The sequence below is a fragment of the Mesoplodon densirostris genome, chromosome 6 (assembly GCF_025265405.1).
Source record: "Mesoplodon densirostris isolate mMesDen1 chromosome 6, mMesDen1 primary haplotype, whole genome shotgun sequence".
NCBI lineage: Eukaryota > Metazoa > Chordata > Mammalia > Artiodactyla > Ziphiidae > Mesoplodon > Mesoplodon densirostris.
This window is the reverse complement of record NC_082666.1, coordinates 23,673,926-23,698,076: the sequence shown is the minus strand read 5'-3', so window position 1 is coordinate 23,698,076 and position 24,151 is coordinate 23,673,926. Positions and strand designations below refer to the sequence as shown.

Below are 24,151 nucleotides of genomic sequence, written 5' to 3'. Positions count from 1 at the left end.
TAACGCCAAGGCGTTAAAGCTGACTAGGAATCCTTTTGATTTGGATCTACATCTCAAGTTATGTGACATGAAAGGAATCTGGAAAAGTAAAAGACAACAATTCTCATCTCAGAAGACCTGATGCTCTCTAGTCCAGAGAAGGAAATACCTGGAAGCCATGAGGACTGCCTTTATATAGATGAAAGATGTGTGCAAGGAGCAGGACTTATGGCCCCCAAGGACAGTACTCTAAACAACAAATCAATGTATAATTTTGGAGGTAAGAGAGGACAACTCACACAAAGACATGTCAAAACAAGGGGTGGGAGATACTGCCAATTGTACATATTCCTGGTACTCTGCTATGGCCCATCATTTCTTTCTACCTGGCCCCCAATGAAACTGACTGCTGTAGTGAGCCATTGTTTCAAATGGAAGTATGTCATATCCCTCAAGTATGTGGAGAACCACTTTCATACACATTGTAAGGAAGCAGCTTAGAAATTATCAAGAGAAATATTTAAACACTTCTCTGCCTATAGGAGTTGCTTTAAAAATAATGAGCTGCCTCTGTCAGACCCTTTGTGAATTATTTTGCACTTAGATGTGTTATCTTCTTTTAAAAGCTTCCCTTTAGATTACTGCAGCATTGACAGAAACCTGTGACGATCTAAATTACATTCTCACAACCAAATTATACCTAAATAATTATTTCACATGTGATTGAACCTTAACAATTTTAGAAAAAAAAACCTATTTCAAGAATTTTGAAAATCTATAACAAAAGCAGAAAAGAAACCCATTCTGAATAAGTAAGCAGTGGTTTTTGAGCTCTGCTCCTTGGAGGTTGCTCAAGAGCTGGCAAAAGGGGGAAACCATACAGGGCCAGGGTGGAGATGGGGTAGGGAAGACTGGAGGGTCAAGTGCCTCCTTAATTTTACTTGAACCAAAGTTACTTCACTTTTATTTGTGCTACATCCCTAAGAATCCACAGGAGGAATGTTACATATGTGGGCATAAATCTCTAAGAGGAGGAATATTTAACCTTAAAATGAGACATTGTAGTCTTCAACATCCAGAGGACAGGATGGTGGATAGTCTATAGGTTTAGGTTAGGAAGGTCTCTCAAACCATTCTTGGAAGTAGTCAGGCAAAGTAATCAAGAATGCATTTATTGAGCACTTACCAGATGAGGCCACCCAGGGAAAACACTAATTAGAAGTCTAAGTATAGTCCTGCCTCTAAATATCTAGGTAGGAGATATGCTTATATCCAAAAGCTGACCCCAAATTACAAAAATATATATATATGGCCATCAGTCCATCAAGAGGAGAACAAACAAAAAGTGCTGTAAGAGTGTAGATGTGAATTAGTACGGAGAGGGATGATGAGTGAAATTTGCATACGTAGAATTAAGGGGTGGATAGAACAGATTGAGCAGCTAGTTCTCCCAGATTGGCTGGGGAAAAACTGGCAAAAGTAGAGTGGGGCCAGATTATAGCTCTTTATCCCACAACCCCTCTGAGGCTGCCAGGCATTGCTGAGATAAGGAAATGGCAAAGCAAAAAGCCTGCTGGGCTGGAACCAGGCAACTTTCACAAGCACCTGATAAACTCATCCCTTTATATTTACATAGCACTATCACATGCATAGTCTCATTTAATTTCTATAACAACCTTGATTGGAGTCTATATTTCCCAACCATTCCCTCTCCAAACTAGACCAAACTAAATCCAGAAAATAAAACTAAAGTTCAAATTCCAACAAAAATGTAAACCCAAGATATTCAACCCTAGAGACTGGTTGGTTAGCTTTTGGGGGGTTTGTTTGTTTTTTGGTTTTTTTGGCCATACTGTGTGGCATGCGGGATCTTAGTTCCCCAACTAGGGATTGAACCCATGCCCCCTGCAGTGGAAGTGCTAAGTCCTAACCACTAGACTACCAGGGAATAACCTGGTTAGCTTTTTGAAAATGTTACTGAGGAGCAAGGAATAGCCTCATCTCTATTGGCTTTTATTTTTAAGGATTAAAATCAAACCAAAAAATGCTATTTTAGAATATATATTCAAGATTATGAAATCCAACTTTTGACCTACCTTCTCTTTGTGAGGCTCGTGACATGTGTTTCTCAGAAGATGAATTAGAATCACTATGATGAGGTGAACCAGAAACTCTAGGACCAGATGAACTCGACAAAGTGGTAAGATCTTGAAAATACAAAACGTTCCGACAGTAAAGCTAGCAAAACTCTGGTAGTGTCTCTTAACTTTTTAATCATCTACTTGAACCATATTGTTAAAGTTCATCTGAAACATGGTAAGTACATATCCACCTAAAAGTGTCCTATAAAAAAGACTGAGGTGGGCAAGATAGCTCTTTGGAATGTCCAATCTAAGGCCTAGTCCCTTTCTAAAACCCTTTTTACATCAATGACTTCCTTAAGTGAAATAAAAATGAAAAACCAAATAAACATAGGAACATCTTAGGTTTCCCATCATTTCTGTAGTGAAATGGAACAAGAAAATTCAGCAAGAATGAAAACTGAGCTGTTCAGCCTGTTTTATGTTAGAATGGCATCCAAACAACAGGTCCATGACCGAGAACATGAACAGATCCTTCTTAAAGCATACCAACAACTTCTATCATCATTACTGAAATTATGTGAATACCATCTTTGAAATGCAATACAAACTTAACATTGAAATCTGGGAAAATAAAATGAATATCAGATAGGTGAGTCTGATGTATCACTCCAAATAGCAGTCTCTATTTCACACTTTTCTTGTGGCCACACATTTCTGTGGGGACTTCTTATTAATCTAATTTCTTTGGATGGTATTAAGTATCAGAATTACCTTTAGAAGACAGAAAACCTTCCTGGTTTTTAAGCAAAACATGCCAATTTAGACCTTCTAAATCACTACTTCTCACTAAGCTCACTAAACTACAGTTGATTATTAATGTTTAACCTAAAAATCTGAAATGAAAAGGACTGTACTTGCATATTAATGAAATCCCTTGCTTGCAAACAAGTTGGTAAAACTTAAATTTCTACTTTTAGCAGTGAAATTAGGCAACTGCAATACAATGAGGCCTGCACATTCCCAAAGGAGTCTTCAGAAGTGGCCCCATGCATAGAGAAAGATTCCAACCATTTGAAGTTGATTTTAAACAACAATTTATGAACATTATGTTTTCCAAATGCTTAAGTATTTTTTTTCTGAGTTCTTGTTCATAAACACAATATTATAACTAATGAGTATGTTCCTATATCAGCCCTCTTCTTCCTAAAGGTAGATATAATATAGTCTCTATCACGTAATATAGTACAAAGTTTTCCTGAGCCCCCATTTCGCTTAAGTCCAGTGGAATTGGCAACAGGAAAAGGAACAGGGCTTTAGCAAGAGGATGTTTATAGGTCATGAGATAAGATGGCACCAACTACCTATGTCTGGACATCTGAAAGTCTAGGATGCAATACAGACTTAAAATTAAAACTCTATATTGACTATAACTTGACAGCTCTGCTGGGTTCCAGGAAAACTTAAAAGATTGACAGTACTTTGGGCCATCACTAATTTTTGAGATAATGATGATCTACAAATACTGATGAAGACTTTCTGGCTAGCAGAGGGCTAAAAAAATTTTTTTTGGAGTTAGAAGTTATTCTTCCTAGATCATTTGTGATACAGAGGAACAAATTAATACTATGTCAGAGATACATGTAGATCATTATACTTCCTTGGGAAAAAAGCTATTACTGAGCTTTCCAAAGAATATCTTTTAACTTTCTTCCCTTCTTTCTGCTGTCATTCTCAGAATAGAAACATATACCATCCCCATGTCTGAGATTATTTAGAAAAAACTTTAATCAAAAAAGGAAAGCTTACCTGAACTCGATGTTGTTCTTCTTGCTCTCAAAATGGGATAGCTGCCTACTTCTAAAGACTTGGTTAAGTCAAGATCATGCAAAATCAAGAGATATCCAGAGGACGTTGAGATCAACATTTTGGAACAATCTGGTGTTAATCTCATTCGCATGAGAAAACGTGTGTGAAAGAATTTCTTATGTGGACACCCATCTTCTGTACACCTACAAAAGAAATCAAACCAACAAAACCTAGAGTTATCATGAATATAAGCATTCAGTGATAGTCATAGTTTTGCCCTTCAAACTAGAATTTACACTTGATGTACACTCAGACTTATACACATGAAAAGATTTTGCTCACCATTCCTTCCATCTCTTAATTTTTTGAAGATTATTTCTTTCTGAAGTATATTAAATAAAATTTTGTTGAGATAAACTCACTTTTTATTCTGAAAATCTTCATTTCACTCTTTAATTAAAGGTTTAGCTGAGCCTATAACTTTAGGTTGATAGTTATTTCTTTCTGAATATTGAGGATAATATTCCAGTGAGTTCTGGCTTCTATTGCTGCTATTTTTAAGTCTACTATCAGTCGAATTGTTACTTTGGATAATTTTTTTTCCTTTGGTTGATCTTCTTGTTTTGGAGTATTGCAGTTTCACTATGACGTGTAAATTTGGATTTCTTTTCATTTATCTTCATTGGGATTCATTTGACTTTCTAAATCTTAAGCTTCATATTATTTATATATTCTGGAAAATTTTCCATCATTATTCCAATATTGCCTCTCACCTATTTTCTCTATTCTTTTGGAGCTCTAGATAGATATTTGAAACATTCCCATTTGACTCTCCTTGTCTAATAACTGCTCTTTCATGTTTTCTATCTCCTCATTTGCATATGTTGCCATCTTGGTAATTTTTCAATATCTTTCTTAATCTGTTTTCTAAGCTGTGTCTGCTACTTGTTTTTATAAACTTCAATAGTTCTATTTCCTTACTTCTTTAAGTTCTATTTGGCTCTATTTCAAATCTGTATGATCTTTTGAATAGATTTTTTTTTTTTTTTTTTTTTTTTTTTGCGGTAGGCGGGCCTCTCACTGTTGTGGCCTCTCCCGTTGCGGAGCACAGGCTCCGGACACGCAGGCTCAGCGGCCATGGCTCACGGGCCTAGGTGCTCTGCGGTATGTGGGATCTTCCCAGACCGGGGCACAAACCCGTGTCCCCTGCATCAGCAGGCGGACTCTCAACCACTGCGCCACCAGGGAAGCCCTTTTGAATAGATTTTTATTCCTTGCCTATGTTTTTTAGTCCCCATTTTATTTCCTTTTTTTATTAATTATTTTTAAAACTGTGAACTTTGTCATCCCTACAGAAAAGTACATAAATAAGACAAATGTAGAGTTTAAAGAAAAATGAACAGCTGTGATTCATCACCCATGTTAAGAGGTAGAACAATACCAGTACTTTAAAAGTCCCCTCTGTTTCTCCCTTCTGTAGCATCCTTCAGTCAGCATGCAGTGCTTCAAGCATGCAATAACTTTTGTTATCTCTCTGAGGATATTTATAGGTTTTTAAAATTTTAAGTTTTCTTCTCCCTATGTAGTCTCTACTTTTTCCAAGATATCTCCCCATTTGTGTAAGTCTTTTCATAGAAACTTTTGTCAAATGTCTGATTATGTTTGGCTGTCTGCTCATAATTAAGAGTGGGGAACTAAAAAGCTGACTGGGAACTCTGAGTGCAAGGGTAGGCTTGAGCTTCACTAAATAGGGTGAAGCCATTTTTTGAGGAACTCCTAATGTCAGTACCTTTAGTTCATTAACCGAAAGAACTCGTGAGGATCTCTAGATTCAATATTCAGTGTGCATATGGTCACTCAATCCCCCTGATTTTGGTAAGGTACCCAAGCCTTCAAACTGTGTCTGGTATCCTTTAATACAGATATCCTCTATTTTACCTCTTTAGAGAATAAAATTCAAAATTCCTGCTGAAATGCGAGGAGGTAAATAGCCCAGCAGTATGGATTCAGGGAGGAGATATAAGTTCTTAAATATCTTTCATTTGAATCCTTATTTTAGCTACCCTTTCTGTTACAGAGTACCGAGAGTTGCCAGTTACTGTGATTTTTGAGAATTTTGTATAAATATTCTTAAGTTCTTAACTTTTTCCCACTGCCAGTTTAGGATTCAGCTTTCTTGTACTTACTAATAAGTAAGTTTAAGTGAGTTGCTGAGTCGGTTGCCACTCATCTTCCTGCCTTCCAGATTTTAAAACTTTATTGTCATTCCTTCCTTTCCTATTTCCCCATCTTATGAGTTTATACCCTTCATTTTAAAATTTGCTTATATTTAATTTTAGAGGAATCTTCTCATCCATAGATTCTATTTAGGTCTTATGATAACTTAAATGAAATTTTACAGTTTTCTCCATAATGGTTATACAGATTTTCTGTTGCAATTTATTCCTGTGTACCAACTAAATTTTTTTTTTCTTTTTTTTTTTTGCGGTATGCGGGCCTCCTACTGCTGTGGCCTCTCCCGTTGCGGAGCACAGGCTCCGGACACGCAGGCTCAGCAGCCATGGCTCACGGACCGAGCCGCTCCACGGCATGTGGGATCTTCCCGGACCGGGGCACGAACCCATGTTCCCTGCATCGGCAGGCGGACTCTCAACCACTGCGCCACCAGGGAAGCCCCCAACTAAATTTTTTTAAGAGCACTTATTCATTCATTCAATCATTTATTTATTTTATTTGGCTGCGCCACATGGCATGCGTGATCTTAGTTCCCCCACCAGGGATCGAACCTGTGCCCCCTGCAGTGGAGTCATGGAGTCTTAACCACTGGACCACCAGGGAAGTCCCCAACTAAAATTTTTAATTACTAAAAACTATGTACCTAAAAAAAATTTAAATTGTTTGTAGTGATGTATAGGAACACTACTGATTTTTACATTTTGATCTTATATCTAACAATCCTAGTTAACGCTGATTAATTCTGATAATCTGTCAGTAGAATTTCTAGGGTTTTCTATATAGACCCTAGGTGTCTAAAAACTGTGGCCTATGGGCAAAATCTGGCTCACTGCCTGTTTTTATATAAAAAGTTTGTTGGAACATAGCCATACCCATTCATGCATTGTCTATGGCTGCTCAGAGACAATATAACACACAAAGCCTAAACTATTTATTACACAGTCCTTTATAGAAAGTTTGCCAGCCCCTGATACAGACAATCATATCATCTGAGAATGATATTGTTTCATTTTTTCCTTTCCAATCCTTATATATTCCAATCCTTATTTATTTTACTGCACCAACTAGGACCCTGCCTCCCTCCAACCCAAAACAATAGTGAACAGCAGTAGTAATAGCAAGCATGGGGCTTCCCTGGTGGCGCAGTGGTTGAGAGTCCGCCTGCTGATGCAGGGAACACAGGTTCGTGCCCCGGTCCGGGAAGATCCCACATGCCATGGAGCGGCTGGGCCCGTGAGCCACAGCCACTGAGCCTGCACATCCAGAGCCTGTGCTCCGCAACGGGAGAGGCCACAACAATGAGAGGCCCGTGTATGCAAAAAAAAAAAAAAAAAAAAAAAAAAAAATAGCAAGCATGTTCTCCTTCCTGATTTTATAGAGAAAACTTCTAAAGTTTCACCATTTAAAAATGTGCTATAGGTTTTTAGTGCCTACTTTTGATCAGTTTCCTTCTGTCTAGTCATCAATACAATCCAATTTTAGAACATTTTCATCACTCTAAAAAATCACTCTTGCCCAAAGAGCAGTCATTCCCTTTCCTACTCCCAGCCACAGATAACCACTAATCTACTTCCTGCCTATTGCTGACATTTCATATAAATAGAATCATACAATAAGTTGTCTTTTGGTTTGGCTTTTTCACTTAACTTTTTTGAGTTTCAGCCATATTGCAGCACGTAATAGTACTTTGTTCCTTTTCAGTACCACATAGTATTCTATTGTATAGATATACCACATTTTGTTCATCCTTTTACCAGTTGATAAGTATTTGGATTGGTTCTATTTTTTTGCTATTATGAGTAACACTATTATAAGCATTCTTTGTGTGGACATATATATATTCATTTCTCTTGGGTAGATATCTAGAAGTGGAATTGCTGGGTCATATGGCAACTCTGTTTAACATTTTAAGAAGCTGCCAAACTGTTTTCTAAAATGGCTGTACCATTTTATATTCCTACCAGCAATATATGAAGTTCCAGTTTCTCCATATTCTTGCCAATATTTGTTGCTGTCTTTTTTGTTAAAGCCATCTTATCAGATGTGAAGTGGTATCTCATTTTGGTTTTAATTTGCATTTCCCTTAAGACTAATGATGTCAAACATCTTTTCAGGTGCTTATTAATCATTTGTGTATCACCCTTGGTGAAATGTCTATGTCAATATCTCGCCCATTTTTAAATTGGGTTATCTGAATACATGTAAATGAGTTAGAAGAATTCTTTATTCTGGACACAAATCCTTTAGCAGATGTGATTTACAAATATACTCATCCTGTAGTTTATCTTTTCACTTTCATTTGTTGAATAGACTATCCTTTCCTGAACTACTGAATTACTTTAGTACCTTTATTGAAAATCAGCTGATCATAAATATAAGGGTTGATTTCTGGACTCAATTCTGTTCCCTTAATTTTTTTTTTTTAAAGTTTTTTTTTTTAAAGGAATTTTGCCTCTTTTCTTTTCTTTTAATTTTATTTATTTATTTATGGCTGTGTTGGTTCTTCGTTTCTGTGCGAGGGCTTTCTCTAGTTGCGGCAAGCGGGGGCCACTCCTCATCGCGGTGCGCGGGCCTCTCGTTGCGGAGCACAGGCTCCAAACGCGCAGGCTCAGTAATTGTGGCTCACGGGGCCAGTCGCTCCGCGGCATGTGGGATCCTCCCAAGCCAGGGCTCGAACCCGCGTCTCCTGCATCGGCAGGCAGACTCCCAACCACTGCGCCACCAGGGAAGCCCCTGTTCCCTTAATTTATATTAGACGTCTATCCTATGCCAGTACCACACTGTCTTGATTACTATGGCTTTGTAGAAATTTCTGAAATCAGGAAGTGTGAGTCTTCCAATTTGTCCAAAAAAAAGGCAGCTGGAATTTTGACAGGGGTTGCCTTGAATCCATAGATTAATTTGGAGAGAACTGCCATCTTAATGATATTGAGTCTTCCAATCCATGAGCATGGAATGGTCTTTCCATTCATTTGTATCTTCTTACATTTCTTACAGCAATGTTTTAGTTTTCAGCGTACAAATCTTGTACTTCTTTTGTTAAATTCATTCCTAGGTATTATATTGTTTTTTAATGCTGTTAGTGGAATTTTTTCCTTCATTTTTGGACTGTTCATTGCTTATGAATAGAAATACAATTGATTTTTATATATTAATCTAGTATATTTTATGACCTTGCTGAACTTATTAGTTCTAGTAGTTTTGTGAATTCAAGATTTTTTTTTTTTTTTTGCGGTACGCCGGCCTCTCACTGTTGTGGCCTCGCCCGTTGCGGAGCACAGGCTCCGGACGCACAGGCTCAGCAGCCATGGCTCACGGGCCTAGCCGCTCCGCGGCATGTGAGATCTTCCCAGACCGGGGCACGAACCTGTGTCTCCTGCATCGGCAGGCGGACTCTCAACCACTGCGCCACCAGGGAAGCCCCAAGATTTTTGATATATAAAATCGTATCTTCTACATATGAAGATAGTTTTACTTCTTTCTTTCCAATCTAGATGCCTGTTATTTTTCTTGTCTGTACTTCCAGTGCAGTTGTACTTCCAATACAATGTTGTATAAAAGTGGTGAGAGCAGACATCCTTGCCTTGTTCCCAGTCTTAGGGGGGATGTATTTAGTCTTTCAACATTAAGTATGATTTTAACTGTAGGTTTTTCATAGCTGTCCTTTATCAGGTTGAGGAAGTTCCCTATTATTCCTAGTTTTATCACAAATGGGTGTTGGATTTTGTCAAGTGCTTTTTCTGACTTTATTGAGATGATCATATATATGGGCTTTGACCTTTATTAATGTGATGTATTACATTGATTTTTAGATGTTAAACCAACCCTATCTATATAGCTGGAATAAATTCCACTTGGTTGTGACATATAATCCTTTATATATGTTGCTAGGTTTGATTTGCTAATATTTTGTTGAGGACTTTTATCATATTTTTGGGAGAGGGATATTGGTCTGTAGTTTTCTTTTTTTTTTTTTTTTTTTTTTTGCGGTACGCGGGCCTCTCACTGTTGTGGCCTCTCTCGTTGCGGAGCACAGGCTCCGGGCGCGCAGGCTCAGTGGCCATGGCTCACGGGCCCAGCCGCTCCGCGGCATGTGGGATCTTCCCGGACCGGGGCACGAACCTGCGTCCTCTGCATCGGCAGGCGGACTCTCAACCTCTGCGCCACCAGGGAAGCCCGGTCTGTAGTTTTCTATTCTTAATGTTTGTCTGGTTTGGTATCAGAGTAATACTAGCCTCATAAAATGAGTTGGGAAGTGCTCTCCCCTCCTCTATTTACTGGAAAAGTTTGTGAAGGATTAATATTATTTATTCTCTAAATGTTTAGTAAAATTCACCAGTGAAGCGTTTTGGACCTGGGCTTTTCATTGTGGGAAGATTTTAAAATTCAATTTTAAACCAATTCAATTCCTTTACTTGCTGTGTAGGTCAGTAGGTCTATAGATTTTCTATTTGCTCTTGAGTCAGTTTAAGTAATTTGTGATTCTGTAGATATTTGTTTATGTAAATTGTCTGATTTGTTGCCATAGAGTTGTTCATTGTATTCCTTTGTAATCCTTTTATTTTTTTATAAGGTTGGTAATGATGTCCCTTCTTTTTTTTTTTTTTTTTGCGGTACGCGGGCGTCTCGCTGTTGTGGTCTCTCCCGTTGCGGAGCACAGGCTCAGCGACCATGGCTCACGGGCCCAGCCGCTCCGCGGCATGTGGGATCCTCCCGGACCGGGGCACGAACCCGTGTCCCCTGCATCGGCAGGCGGACTCTCAACCACTGCACCACCAGGGAAGCCCCTCTTTTGTTTTTAATTATGAATGAATGTTGAATTTTATTCTTCAGTCGAAACAATCATGGATTTTTCTATTTAACCTGGTGTGATAAATTATACTAATAGAATTTCTATTGATAAATATTTTCATTTCTAGAATAAACCCAACTTGGTCATGATATATATATTTTTTAAATTAATTAATTAATTTATTTATTTATTTTTGGCTGTGTTGGGTCTTCGTTTCTGTGCGAGGGCTTTCTCCAGTTGTGGCGAGCGGGGGTCACTCTTCATCATGGTGTGCGGGCCTCTCACTATTGCGGCCTCTCATTGCAGAGCACAGGCTCCAGACGCGCAGGCTCAGTAGTTGTGGCTCACGGGCCCAGTTGCTCCGCGGCATGTGGGATCCTCCCAGACCAGGGCTCGAACCCGTGTCCCCTGCATCGGCAGGCAGACTCTCAACCACTGCGCCACCAGGGAAGCCCGGTCATGATATTTTGATTAATATCTTACAGGATCCAGTTTCCCTTTTTTAGAATATTCGCATCTACATTCATAGTACAGACTGACCTTTCATTTTGAGTTTGTGTATCAAGGTCATACCTAAGGTAAGAATTCCATTTTTCTGGAATCTGAACAGTTTAATAAGATTGGAATGTTCTGTTTCTTGTAATATTTGGTAGAAGTCACCTGTAAAATTGAAAGGCTGCTGTTTTATTAGTAGATAGGTTTTTTAAAAAATATATTTATTTACTTATTTGGTGGTGCCGGGTCTTCGTTGCTGTGTGCGGGATCTTCATTGCAGCATACGGGCTCTTTTCTTTCTTTTATTTTTAAAAAATCTTTTATTATTATTATTAATTTATTTATTTAGGCTGTGCTGGGTCTTAGTTGCAACATACGGACTTCTTAGTTGCCACACATATGTGGGATCTAGTTCCCCAACCAGGGATCGAACTCAGGCCCCCTACATGGGAGTGTGGACCACCAGGGAAGTCCCAGTAGATAGGTTTTAATTGATTTTTTTTCATTTCTCTAATAGCTAAGGCAGAAGTGACATTCAAAATATTTAAATAACCAGCCCTGCATGAAAACTAGCCAGAGCTGATGCAGGTGGCAGTGCTGGAACTGGATACTGCGATTAGTCTGCTATGTAAGGGGGGCTTCAGCTACTAGATCATAGGGAGAGATCTTGAGGAAAGTATCTCTAGAAGAGGTGCCACAGTACCCAGAAGGTGCCAGGATATGACACATGGGGATGATTCATGACAGTGACTATTTATCAGTTAGTATGGAAGAAGTTCAATCTTTTAACAACCTTTTCAGCTGAACCAGTGCGTAATGGTTAAATATCAGTCCTGGTAATAAGTCTATTTCAGGTTTTCTATTTCTTCCTTGATCAGTTTTGCATAGGTGTACTTTTTTGTGTAAACTATTTCATCAAAGTTTTCAAGTATATTGGCAAAAGGTGATCTTATTATCTTACTCTATATTTTTTATTGTCTTCTTTCTCATTGCTAAGATTGTGTCCTCTCTTTTTTTCTTAATGTATCTTATCAGAGAAGAGCAGGCTTTTAAAAAATCTTTATTGTATTTCATTTTCTATTTCATTAATTTCTGCTTTTTTAGAAAAAGATATTTATCATTTCCATACATCTACTTTCATCAGGTTTACCCTTTTTTATCTTTTTCAGACTTTTTGAGTAAGATGTTTAGTTCATTAATTTTTAGTCTGTCTATCTCCTGATTTCACTATGATTTTTTTCTTTGATCCATGAATTATTTAGGAAGTAAGTTTATAAGTCTCCAAACCTGGGAATTTTTATTTACCTGTGGTTCATTAAACTGTACTGGGATCAGGGAAAATGGTTTATGTGATAACAATTCTTTGATATTGGTTGAGACTTACTTCGTAGTCCAGAACATGCTCAATTTTTGTACATGTTCAAACATTGCTTTAGAGGATGTATTCACTATTTGGGAGCAGAATTCTATATATGCCTACTAAATCAAGCTTATTAATAATATTAAAATCTTCTATAGACTTAATAGTTTTTTGGTCTATTTTATCTATTAGTAAATGAGAGAATGATGTTAATATTTTCCACTGAGATGGAGATTCTCACTTTTTTCTTGTCTGTCCGTTTTTGCTTTTTGTGGTTTGAGGCTATGTTATTAGGTACACACAATATAAGAATTTTTATGTTCTAGTGAAATAAAGCTTCTAATATAGTACCTTTTTAAAATCACTAATAATGCTGTATGCCTTAAACTCTATTTTGTCTGCTATTAATGTAGATATAACTATTTTTCTTTGATTTGTATTTATCTTTTATTTTTTCCCATCATTTTACTTTCAAACTTTCTGTGTTTGTATGTTTTAGGTATACTCCTTATGAAGAACATAGAGTTTGTTTCTGTTTTTTAATCCTAGTACTATCTAATAACTGGTTACATTAGTCCATATATACTTATTCTAATTGTTGATATTCGATTATGTGCCTGTCATATTCTTGTGCTTCCTAATTTACCTGTTTTTTTAAAAAAATGATTATCCCCCCTTCTTCTCTGCCTCTATTGGATTGATTGTATTTTTTAGCTTTTATCCTTCTACTAATTTGGAAGTTATTTATATTCCTATTCAAATTTTATTTCTAAACTAAAAAATAATTAGTCCTAAATTTAAACAGGCACGCTTGTCTTAGTTTAAAGATAATCAGTAGCTCTATGCTTTGCTCAAACAATATGAATAACTAGAAATCTTTAAGAATATCCCCCTAGTTTTACATATGAGCGCTAAAAAGAATATTTCAGAAACATTCCTGGTGTATTACTGTATTGTCATTTTACCAAAGCTAGCAACAGGAATATTATAATTATTTCCCAAACTTCAATTCTTTCAATTCTCTATCAGGAGATATTCTACTGAAGTGTTTCACAACAACACAGGCATTAGTGACATTTTAGATGGGATGACTGGTCCCCTGTGCAAACTGTCCCATGCACTGCAGAATGTTTAGAAACTCTGATCCCTGCTGACTAAATGCCAGTAGAAATCCTCCTCTTCTCCTGTAGTGACAACTAAAACTGCACCACACATTATTTCCAAACATTCCCCTAAGGATCAGTACCACTCCAACTGAGAAACCACTGTTTTAATGCATGAAAAAAGTGCAAAAATTACAAAACAGATTTAGAATTGAAGGACCAAAGAGTGAAAAACATTTCAGTTCCACAAAGGAAATAATAACAAAAATATTTTTCCTTAAATTAAGGAAACTCATCTTATAAACCAGTTTTCATCATTAACTATATTACTTGGTCTCCTTTACACATAATTTTCTCCAAGTTTTTTAGTCACAATATGTGACTAAGTGCAAGGAACAAAAGATGGAATCACTTTCTGATTGTTTCTTCCCAAAGCCAGTTTCTTTCTCCTAAAGAGATATGAGAGCTAAGACAGAACAATGAATTTGTTTACCATCTTAAAAACATTTTTTTGTTGTTCATAATCCTAGCATGATCTCCTATTCACAAACCTGTTGGTGTCCCAAATAATGACATTTCCATCAAATCCTGACGTTACTAAGAGTCTTGTATTAGTATCATATTCGATGTTCTTCACCCAGCTAGTGTGACCATGTAAAGTGCATACTTTGCTGTTCAGTTTTCTCAGATCCCACAGTGCTATTGTAGTGTCATCAGAGCAGGTAGCAAACAGCCGGTTATCAAGAAATCTACAAAGCAGAAAAGAAAAACTAGTTCATTTAATCTCTTATTAAAGAAAAACTGAGAAGCAGTCTCTGTATTAGGAATCAAGAAAACAAATCAAAAAAGGACCACAAACTCACTGTTATAAACCCAGTGATTCTAATATATAATAAATAGTATAATTCACATAACCACAGAGAAGGATACTATGATTTAGTGAGGGCCATGTTGCAATTTTATCTGTTTTACATTATTGATTTTTACTCAAAACTAGAAATAGGGGTGGGTATTTAGAGAACAGTGCTAGAGAAAACGAATTTTAGAATCTGTATAGGAAACACAAATGGTGAGAGACAATTTAATAGGAGACAAAGGAGATTTTGAATACTTAATTGCAAGTGAAACATGTTAAGCATAAAGTGTTCAAAATTATGAGAAATATTTACTCTGCTACCAATAACATCTCTATTTAGAGTACATTTCTCTTTAGAATACATTTACATACAAAAATTGCTACTAAAGTGCCATAATTTTTAATCTATTAATTCAAAGCCATTCCCCAAATAATCTCACTTCTAGGACAACCAAGAAGAAATGGAAAAATTCTTAAAAAGGTACAGTTTCCCAAGACTGAACCAGGAAGAAGTAGAAAATATGAACAGATCAATTACCAGCAATGAAATTGAATCAGTACTTTAAAAACTCCCCACAGGGAATTCCCTGGCAGTCCAATGGTTAGGACTCTGCGCTTTCACTGCCGAGGGCCCAGATTCAATCCCTGGTCTGGGAACTAAGATCCTGAAAGCTGTGTAGTGCAGCCAAATAAATAGATAAATAAATTTTTTAAAAATTAAAAAATAAAAATAGGGCTTCCCTGGTGGCACAGTGGTTAAGAATCTGCCTGCCAACACAGAGGACATGGATTCGAGCCCTGGTCCAGGAAGATCCTGCATGCCGTGGAACAACTAAGCCCGTGCGCCACAACTACTGAGCCTGTGCTCTAGAGCCTGTGAGCCACAACTACTGAGCCCACATGCCACAACTACTGAAGCCCATGCACCTATAGAGCCTGTGCTCCACAACAAAAGAAGTCACCTCAATAAGAAGCCCATGCACCACAACGAAGAGTAGCCCCCTCTTGCCACAACTAGAGAAAGCCCGCATGCAGCAACGAAGACCCAACGCAGCCCAAAAAAAAAAAAAAAAAAAAACCAAGGACCCTGTGCTACTCTATAGCACAGGGAAATCTACTCAGTACTCTGTAATAACTATATGGGAAAAGACTCTGAAAAAGAATACATATATATATACATATATATATATATAAAACTAAATCACTTTGCCGTACACCTGAAGCTAACAAAACACTGTAAATCAACTATACTCCAATATAAAATAAATTTTTTTAATTTAAAAAAATAAAAAAATGACTTAGGGTGGGAAGCTGTTGTTAGTGATTATATATATTTCAAAATAATTTTATGGCTATGCATAAATTAGTTTGTAAACTACATTAATAAGTTAAGATTTTTTTAAAAAACTTAAAAGCTTTTGTACAGCAAAGGAAACTATTGACAAAATAGTTTGAAAAGACAACCTACTGAATGGGAGAAGATACTGCAAATGATACAACTGATAAAAGGTTAATATCCAAAATATATAAACAGCTTATACAACTCAACATCAAAAAATACTAACAACCCATCTTTTAATTTTTAATTTTTCCAAAGAGAAAATGCAGATGGCCAAAAGGCACATGAAAAGATTAAAAAACCACAATGAGGTATCACCTCACACCTGTCAGAATGGCTATTATCAAAAAGAACACAAATATCAAATGTTGGTGGGTATGAGGAGAAAAAGGAACCCTCATACACTGCTGGTGGGAATGTAAATGGGTACAGGCACTGTGGAAAACAATATAGAGGTTTCTCAGAAACTAAAAATAGAACTACTATATGACCCGGCAATTCTACTCCTGGGTATATATCTGAAAAAAACAAAAACACTAATTCAAAAAGATACATGCACTCCAATGTTTATAGCAGCATTATTTACAATTGCCATGGTATGAAATCAACTTATGTGTCCATCAACAGATGAATGGATAAAGAAGATGTGTTATATATATATACAATCAAATACTACTCAGCCATAAAAAGGAATGAAACTTTGCCATTTGCAGCAACATGGATGGACTTAGAGGGCATTATGCTAAGTGAAATAAGTCAGAGAAAGACAAATACTATATGATACCACTTTTATGTAGAATCTAAAAAATACAACAAACTAGTGAATAAAACAAAAAAGAAGGCAGACAGATATAGAGAATAAACAAGTGGTTACCAGTGGGGAGAGGGAAGCAGGGAGGGGCAGGAGAGGGGTAGGAGGCAGGAAAAAAATGGGGTTATTATGGGATTATATGAAATCATCTGTGTGAAACTTCTGAAAATTGTAAAGCACTACAGAACTTTAAAAAATCTTTCATTCAGTAAAAAAGAAAACATACCATCATTTTTTATCTATTCAAAAGCATTCCCCAAATAATCTCACTTAGCAACATTTTATTAGGACCAGTCAAGAGTTTTCCAAGGCAATAGAAATAAAAGCAAAACTACATAAATGGGACCTAATCAAACTTATAAGCTTTTGCACAGCAAAGGAAACCATAAACCAAATGAAAAGACAACCTATGGACTGGGAGAAAATACCTGCAAACGATGTGACCTCCAAGGGCTTAATTTCCAAAATATACAAACAGCTTGTATAACTCAATAACAAAAAAACAAACAACCCAATCAAAAAATGGGCAGAAGACCTAAATAGGCATTTCTCCAAAGAAGACATACAGATGGCCAATAGGCACATGAAAAGATGTTCAACATTGCTAATTATTAGAGAAATGCAAATCAAAACTACGATGAGGTATCACCTTACAAAATGGCCATCATTAAAAAGTATACAAATAATGCTGGAGAGGGTGTGGAGAAAAGGGAACCCTCCTACACTGTTGGTGGGAATGTAAATTGGTATATCCACTATGGAAAACAGTATGGAGGTTCCTTAAAAAACTAAAAATAGAATTGCCATACGATCCAGCAATCCCAACTCCTGGGAATATATCAGGAAACTCTAATTGAAAAAAAGACATGTACCCCAATGTTCATTGCAGCACTATTACAATAGCTAAGACATGGAAGCAACCTAAATGTCCATGGACAGATGAACAGATAAAGAAGACGTGATATATATGTACAAAGGAATACTACTCAGCCATAAAAAAGAATGAAATAATGCCATTTGCAATAATAACATGGATGGACCTAGAGATTATCATACTAAGTGAAATAAGACAGAGAAAGACAAATATGGTATGATACCACTTATATGTGGAATCTAAAAGATGAACTTATTTATAAAACAGAAACAGACTCACAGCCCGAGAAAACAAACTTATGGTTACAAAAGGGGAAAGGGGGGTGGATGAACTAGGAGTTTGGGATTAGCAGATACAAACTACTATATAGAAAATAGATAAACAACAAGGTCCTACTGTATAGCACAGTAGGACACAGTAGGGAACTATATTCAATATGTTGTAATAAACCATAATGGAGAGAATGTGAAAAAATATATATATATAACTGAATCACTTTGCTGTATATCAGAAAATAACACAACATTGTAAATCAACTATACTTCTATAAAAAACAAAATAGACAATTAAAATACTCTATAATTCAGATTTTTAATTATTTTACAGTAATTTCTCAATCCTTAGAATATATTTTATACAAACACTTAAAAAATAATAACCTACCTATCACATTTTAATTTCTGCTTAATTCAACATTAGGATGCTTTCTCTAACATATTCTTTTATATATAACTACCTAATCTCTCACAGAAGAATTCTGGAGTTTCTTCTAAGATATATATATAATTATTTTGAATTATTATTATTTAGAATTATATATAATTATTTTGTCTCAGAAATCAATCTCAATATCCACAACACCATAATGGCCTTCCTGAAACTAACACGATTTTAAAATCCCAGGCTTTTGTACAGGCTGTTTCTGCTACCTGAAACCACATCCTCCCTACCTCTTGACCTGGATAACACTTGCTTTCTTTTTAATAGTCAGCTATCATCCCTTCCAGGAAGCTTCTCTCTCTATCCAGCCTGGGCCAGATTTACCGATCTTCTAATTTCCCAAAGCACTCTACAGTTCTATGGTAATACTTAATGTTACAGTGTAAGGAATAAATTTACAAGGCTATAAACTCCTTGAAGGCAGGGGAAACCTGTCTGCATAATCCATGATTAGATCTGCAGTACCCAACACACACAGTCCCACTCACAAATATTTATTAAATGAATGAATAAGATAGAAGTTCACTGCCTAGTGGAGAAGACATTATAAATACAGTTATACAAAATGTGTGGGGAGTAAGCAAAGAAAAGAGGATGTTTAGGACAGGTTTCATGGTGGTGTCATTTGAACTGACTTAAAAAAAAAATGAGCAGGAACACCCTAAGTGGCCAAGGGGTAAGCAAAGGTACAAAGGTGTGTACGGGGATGGTGTACTCTGAGAGGCAACAGCAGTTAGAAGCGTTGTGTGTGGAAAAGTAGAGACAAGTAGAGAATATATCATGGTATTATTCTTTTTTTTTTTTTCATGTGTCAACGTTTATTGCCTATTCTGTGCCAAGCAATGGTTAAGACGCAGGTACATAAAGAAGATACAGTTCTTGCCGTCTAGTCTATAAACCAAACAGATAAGGAAATCAGTATTTACAACCATGGGATAAACGTATGACGTACAGCAATGCTCAATAAACACTGAGTGGCTAAATCAATACTATAATAGAAGTGTGCACAGAAAAGGGGGGGGCCTTCCGAAAGGACAGTTATCCCTCTGCCATAACACGGATGAACCTAACAGTTCACTATTTTGTATAATTATACACAGAAACCATCTCTTAAAGAATAAACAACTAGTGAATACCATAACATACAGGAGCTACCAAGGTTCATGACACAAAAAGGGGAAGGAGGACAGCTGTCAGGGAAAATATTATCACTCATTTTACATAGAGTATTTTAATTCTTGTCCTCAGAAACTATAAAGACTATCAAGATTTGGAAACGAGACTGTACCAAACAATGGCCAAAGAAGAATCGTCCATTCTATGCCTTGTCTTTCGTCTGGTCACTCAGAAATATAATGTTATCAGCTATAATTGTTGTTGCTTGTCGTCTCACATTATTTTTATCCATATATTCACCATAGTCTACTTTCCCTTCCACATAAATTCGAGACCCCTTTTTCACATACTGATATGCCACATCTCTCAGGCCTGGTCGGAATACTGAAATTCTGTGCCACGTTGTCTTTTGACTGACATCACCCATTTGGTGTGTTTCATTTTCCCCTGATCGCCACATCTCATTTGTTGCTAGAGAAAATATTGTGACTGGGTTTTTTCCTTCTACCTGTCTCATGACAGGGTCCTGACCTACTCGACCAAGTAACTGCACACGATTCAGAGATCCTTCGAGAACCAAACTGCCAGCTATTTCAGACTCATGTCTTACAAACTGATGAAGGACCTGCACTACAGGTCTTCGAAACATGGCTTCTATTTCCTTTTCTTACAATCTAATCTTTAACCTTTTCCTGACGCTCAGGTTCCGACAGCTTCCAGGCAGGACTATCATGGTATTATTCTATAGTGATTCCCAATAACTATTTCTTAATTAAAAATACATGCCCATTGAAAATATTTTTTAAATGGAAAAAAATCCACCACCAAAAATAACCACTGTAATTGATATTTAGCCTAATTCATGTATTTCAAGCCTAATATTATTTCATAACTATTTTGCCATGTCATTAAAGATTTATTGACAAAATAATTCTTAATGGCTGAATAGCGTTCACCGTATGAGTGAACCATAATCTTTTCTCTTTTTTAATCTAAATTGCAATTTTTGGATGTTTAGATTGCTGCCAATTTATTACTATTCAAAACACTGATGAATATGCTAACAGCCAGATATTAATCACATTCCTAGTCATTTTTCTAAATACATTTCCAGAAAAATGTATTGTTAAGTAAAAAGGGATTTTTTAAAAAGGTAAGGCTTTTGATACATATAGACAAATTGTCCTCAAAAGAACATACCAATATCTAGTTCTACCAGCGGTTACGAGAGTGTCTGCTTCTCCAAACCCTTCCCACAGAGGTATTTTTAATACCTGTGCTAAGTGCTAGGAAAAAATATCTTGTTTTAAGTTGAAACTTATTTTTAGTAAAGTTGAACTTTTTTCATATTAATTGGAAGATTATATTTCTTTGGGGAATTGCTATTCATGTTCCTTGCTGATTTTCCTCTTGCAATATTATTTTCATTATTGAGTTACAAAATATGACTAATATCCTTCAGTTTTTCAAATACAATATGTTGAATGTTTTCCATATATTTCTATCTTTAAATGTGGTTCACATGTTTTCTTACCATATCAAAATTTAATTATTATATTGTCAAATCCATTTTTTCCCCTTATAGTTTTACCTTGATGAGGCTTTTAAAAGTAAAAATATTTCAATGACTTCCACACTTGACAGGAATTATACGATTTAAAAAAATACAAAATAACAAAGGCTACTGGAAAGTCAAGTCAAACTTTTAAAATAAATTGATCATCATCATAGAAACGTATTTATATATTTGAAAAATTTAGGAAAAAAAACACTAAGCTATCTTATTTCGTACAGAAAATAATGCACATATGGATTCAAAACCCCAATGGGATTATATTGCTGTAGGCCGCAGTGGTCCACCCTGAAGGGTTTTAAGCAAGAAAGTGACATGATTGGTTAAGACTTTGAGAAGGATCTCTGAGCTGGCTAGGTTCCAAAACTATATTCATAAAAAATAAAGTGAGGGATTGGTTTAAAAATTTTTGTCAGTAAGGCCACTGAAAAAAATTACTATTGTTGCATGGATATTTTACTATCAGTAATGCAGAAAATATAATCATGGAACAAAAGTTAATAATTTTAAATTGAATGTTTACTTTAATGAAAAATTCAATACTTAGACTTTGGTTTTCTCATTTTTGCCTCAAAGTATTACCTGTTAAAAATTTTGGTACTGGAGAATCATTGGTAAAGAGAGTAGATAAATTATAGAAAATTAAGAATGTAGACTAGGAGACCAGTTAAAGCACCTTCAACAATTCTTATCCCAAAGTAAGCAGACACAGAAAGTGTAAAGCGGTAGATAAGTCTTGGAGATCTGGCCCAATCCTCTCAAATTAAAACTTAGTCCACCTAATAAGTTAATAATTATAAAGTATTTTTAACTACATGGTCTATAATAAATAAGAGACACTCCTTCACACACACTGAAATCTATGAGTTTCTGAATTACAGAACTTTTCCATATGTCTCCATTAAACTCCAATATATGACAGCTCTGGATAAATTGAGGTCTTCATTATCAGAGGATGATTGGTAAAGGATAACAGCAATTGAAATTGACTTTTCTTAAAACAGGTACCAACATTTCATTGTACAAAGGAAAGAAAGTGTATATTAAAAAAAAAAACCAACTAAAAATCATCAAAAAAGGCCTTTTTAAATTTATTTAACTATATGCAAATTCTCAGAACAAGAATAAATTAAATGTTTGGGTTTTTTGCATAATCTTTCCAATGAAATTATGAAGCAGAATATGACATCCTTACTTCATATCTGAATTTTGTACTATAATAAAAAGAGGGCCATTTCTGTATAACATTCAAGGTCTTTATCAATTTTCCTAAAGGCCTTTCCTTAGTCCTGTGGGATATTCACATAATTCTTTGAAGTTTCTATCATGTCATCATTTCTGTCGTTCCCTTTTCTCTAATTGATAACTGGTCGCACTCTATCAGATCCTTATTTGCCAATGATTTTGACCAGTTCTCTATCACTCTCAAGGCCTCGCAAAATTTTACATCTTTTGCAAGATCAGAAACTTCATGTTCCCCATGATAAGCACTGCACCTACATTATATTGTTTGAAATATAACAATCAGGAAAAGACCAACAAAGACAGTGGGAGGGAAAAGCAGATCCTGGAATATTTAAATGGGTTCTAATTTTTTAACTGCCATATCACTAAGTAAATATTCTTAGGATAACCTTAGTTCCCCCTCTATCCTCATAACTGGGGGACCTTGATTATTAAATGGACTCTTAAACCTTCATACAGAGTCCTCATGAATGAGAAGTAATGCTGTATATTGGGCTTAAGAATTTAAATTACATATTTTTCCCTTACTTTCATATGAAGCAACAGAAAATACTCTCCACAACTATCAATATTTTTATTTTACAATATAAGCAAACCTCAAAACTAAGAAATGAACTAGAAGACAGTACTAAGTATGTGGAAAATGACTATCTAGAACCAAACCAGAAAATGCATGTCCAAATCTCTGAACAGTACAGTGAGGTGGTCTAATGGAACTGAGTATGAATTCCAGCTCTACCACTTCCTATAAAAAGACCCTGGGGAAATCTCTTTATCTGAGTTGCAGTTTCTTCATTCCTTAAAATGGGTACAATATCTGTCTCACATCGGGATACTGTGAGGATTAAACAATATAATGTATCAAAAAGTGCTTCACAAAAGGTTTGGCACATGGTAAGCACTCAAAAAATTAATAAGTAATACACAATTAAGCTCATGCCAGAGGACCCTTCAGATCCTTACTCAAAACACTTAAGTGATATGTACTTCTAAATAGCTTCAAAATCTGTTTTTCTAACAAACAGATAAGAAGCAAATTCAAATTTGTAGGTGTGGGGTACTAGGGCAGGCACATTGATAGCAGCAAATGAGAACTGACATTGAAAAAGAACACAAATTCTAATAGCAAATTAGTCAGAGGTCATTTTGAGTAGGGGCAAACAACTTGACATGTCTTTTCTTTTTGAGATAAGAAATTTTTAAATTGTAAAATATTAGAAACATAAAGAAAATTATGAAGAATATAACAAACATCTGTGATACCCACCACCCAGCTTTATCAAATTTTAACATTTGGTTATATTTCAGATATTTTTGGAACATTACAAACACAATTGAAGACCCCTGTATATCCCTCCCCAATCCCATTCCCCTCCCTCCCTCTCCAGAGGGAACCACTATCCAAAATTTGTTTGTCACTCCCCTAGCAAGTTTTTAATACTATGAATTCATAAGTATGTATCCATAAGTTATTTACAGTTTTGTTTTGCATTCAACTTATTCTGTAAATATTTAATGAGCACCCACTATGTGGCACAGTTTTAGGTGCTGGGGATACAGCAGAGAACAAACAAATACATGCCTTCATCAAGTTTATGTTTTATTTTTGAATTTTATATAAATGGTATCACACTGTACAGCTCATTCTACAATTTGCTTTTCTGGCTCGACCCTGAATTTCTGATATATCTCAGATGCTGATGCTTCTAGTTCATTTATTTTAACTGATGTATAGTATTCCATTGTATGAGTAAACAATTCAT

General features: G+C 35.9%; 2 protein-coding genes across 3 annotated transcripts in view; both read right to left on the bottom strand.

Moving 5' to 3' along the window:
* DCAF10 (DDB1 and CUL4 associated factor 10) overlaps nt 1–24,151 on the bottom strand; it is a 61,207-nt gene that overhangs the window by 8,987 nt on the left and 28,069 nt on the right. For both annotated transcript variants that reach the window (XM_060100930.1, XM_060100929.1), the window contains 3 exons: nt 14,406–14,603; nt 3,870–4,072; nt 2,076–2,186 (listed from right to left, as the gene is read on the bottom strand). In XM_060100930.1, the coding sequence (XP_059956913.1) occupies nt 2,076–2,186; nt 3,870–4,072; nt 14,406–14,603 (512 nt within the window). The remainder of the gene's footprint in view (nt 1–2,075; nt 2,187–3,869; nt 4,073–14,405; nt 14,604–24,151) is intronic.
* LOC132492115 (single-stranded DNA-binding protein, mitochondrial-like) lies at nt 19,667–20,290 on the bottom strand. Its single transcript, XM_060101348.1, has one exon. The coding sequence runs from the start codon at nt 20,217–20,219 to the stop codon at nt 19,773–19,775; it is 447 nt and encodes a 148-aa protein (XP_059957331.1). The 5' UTR covers nt 20,220–20,290; the 3' UTR covers nt 19,667–19,772.

Bases quoted from the DNA above. Each gene is read 5' to 3' on its own strand.
- LOC132492115 (XM_060101348.1), bottom strand. From the start codon at position 20,219: ATGTTTCGAAGACCTGTAGTGCAGGTCCTTCATCAGTTTGTAAGACAT.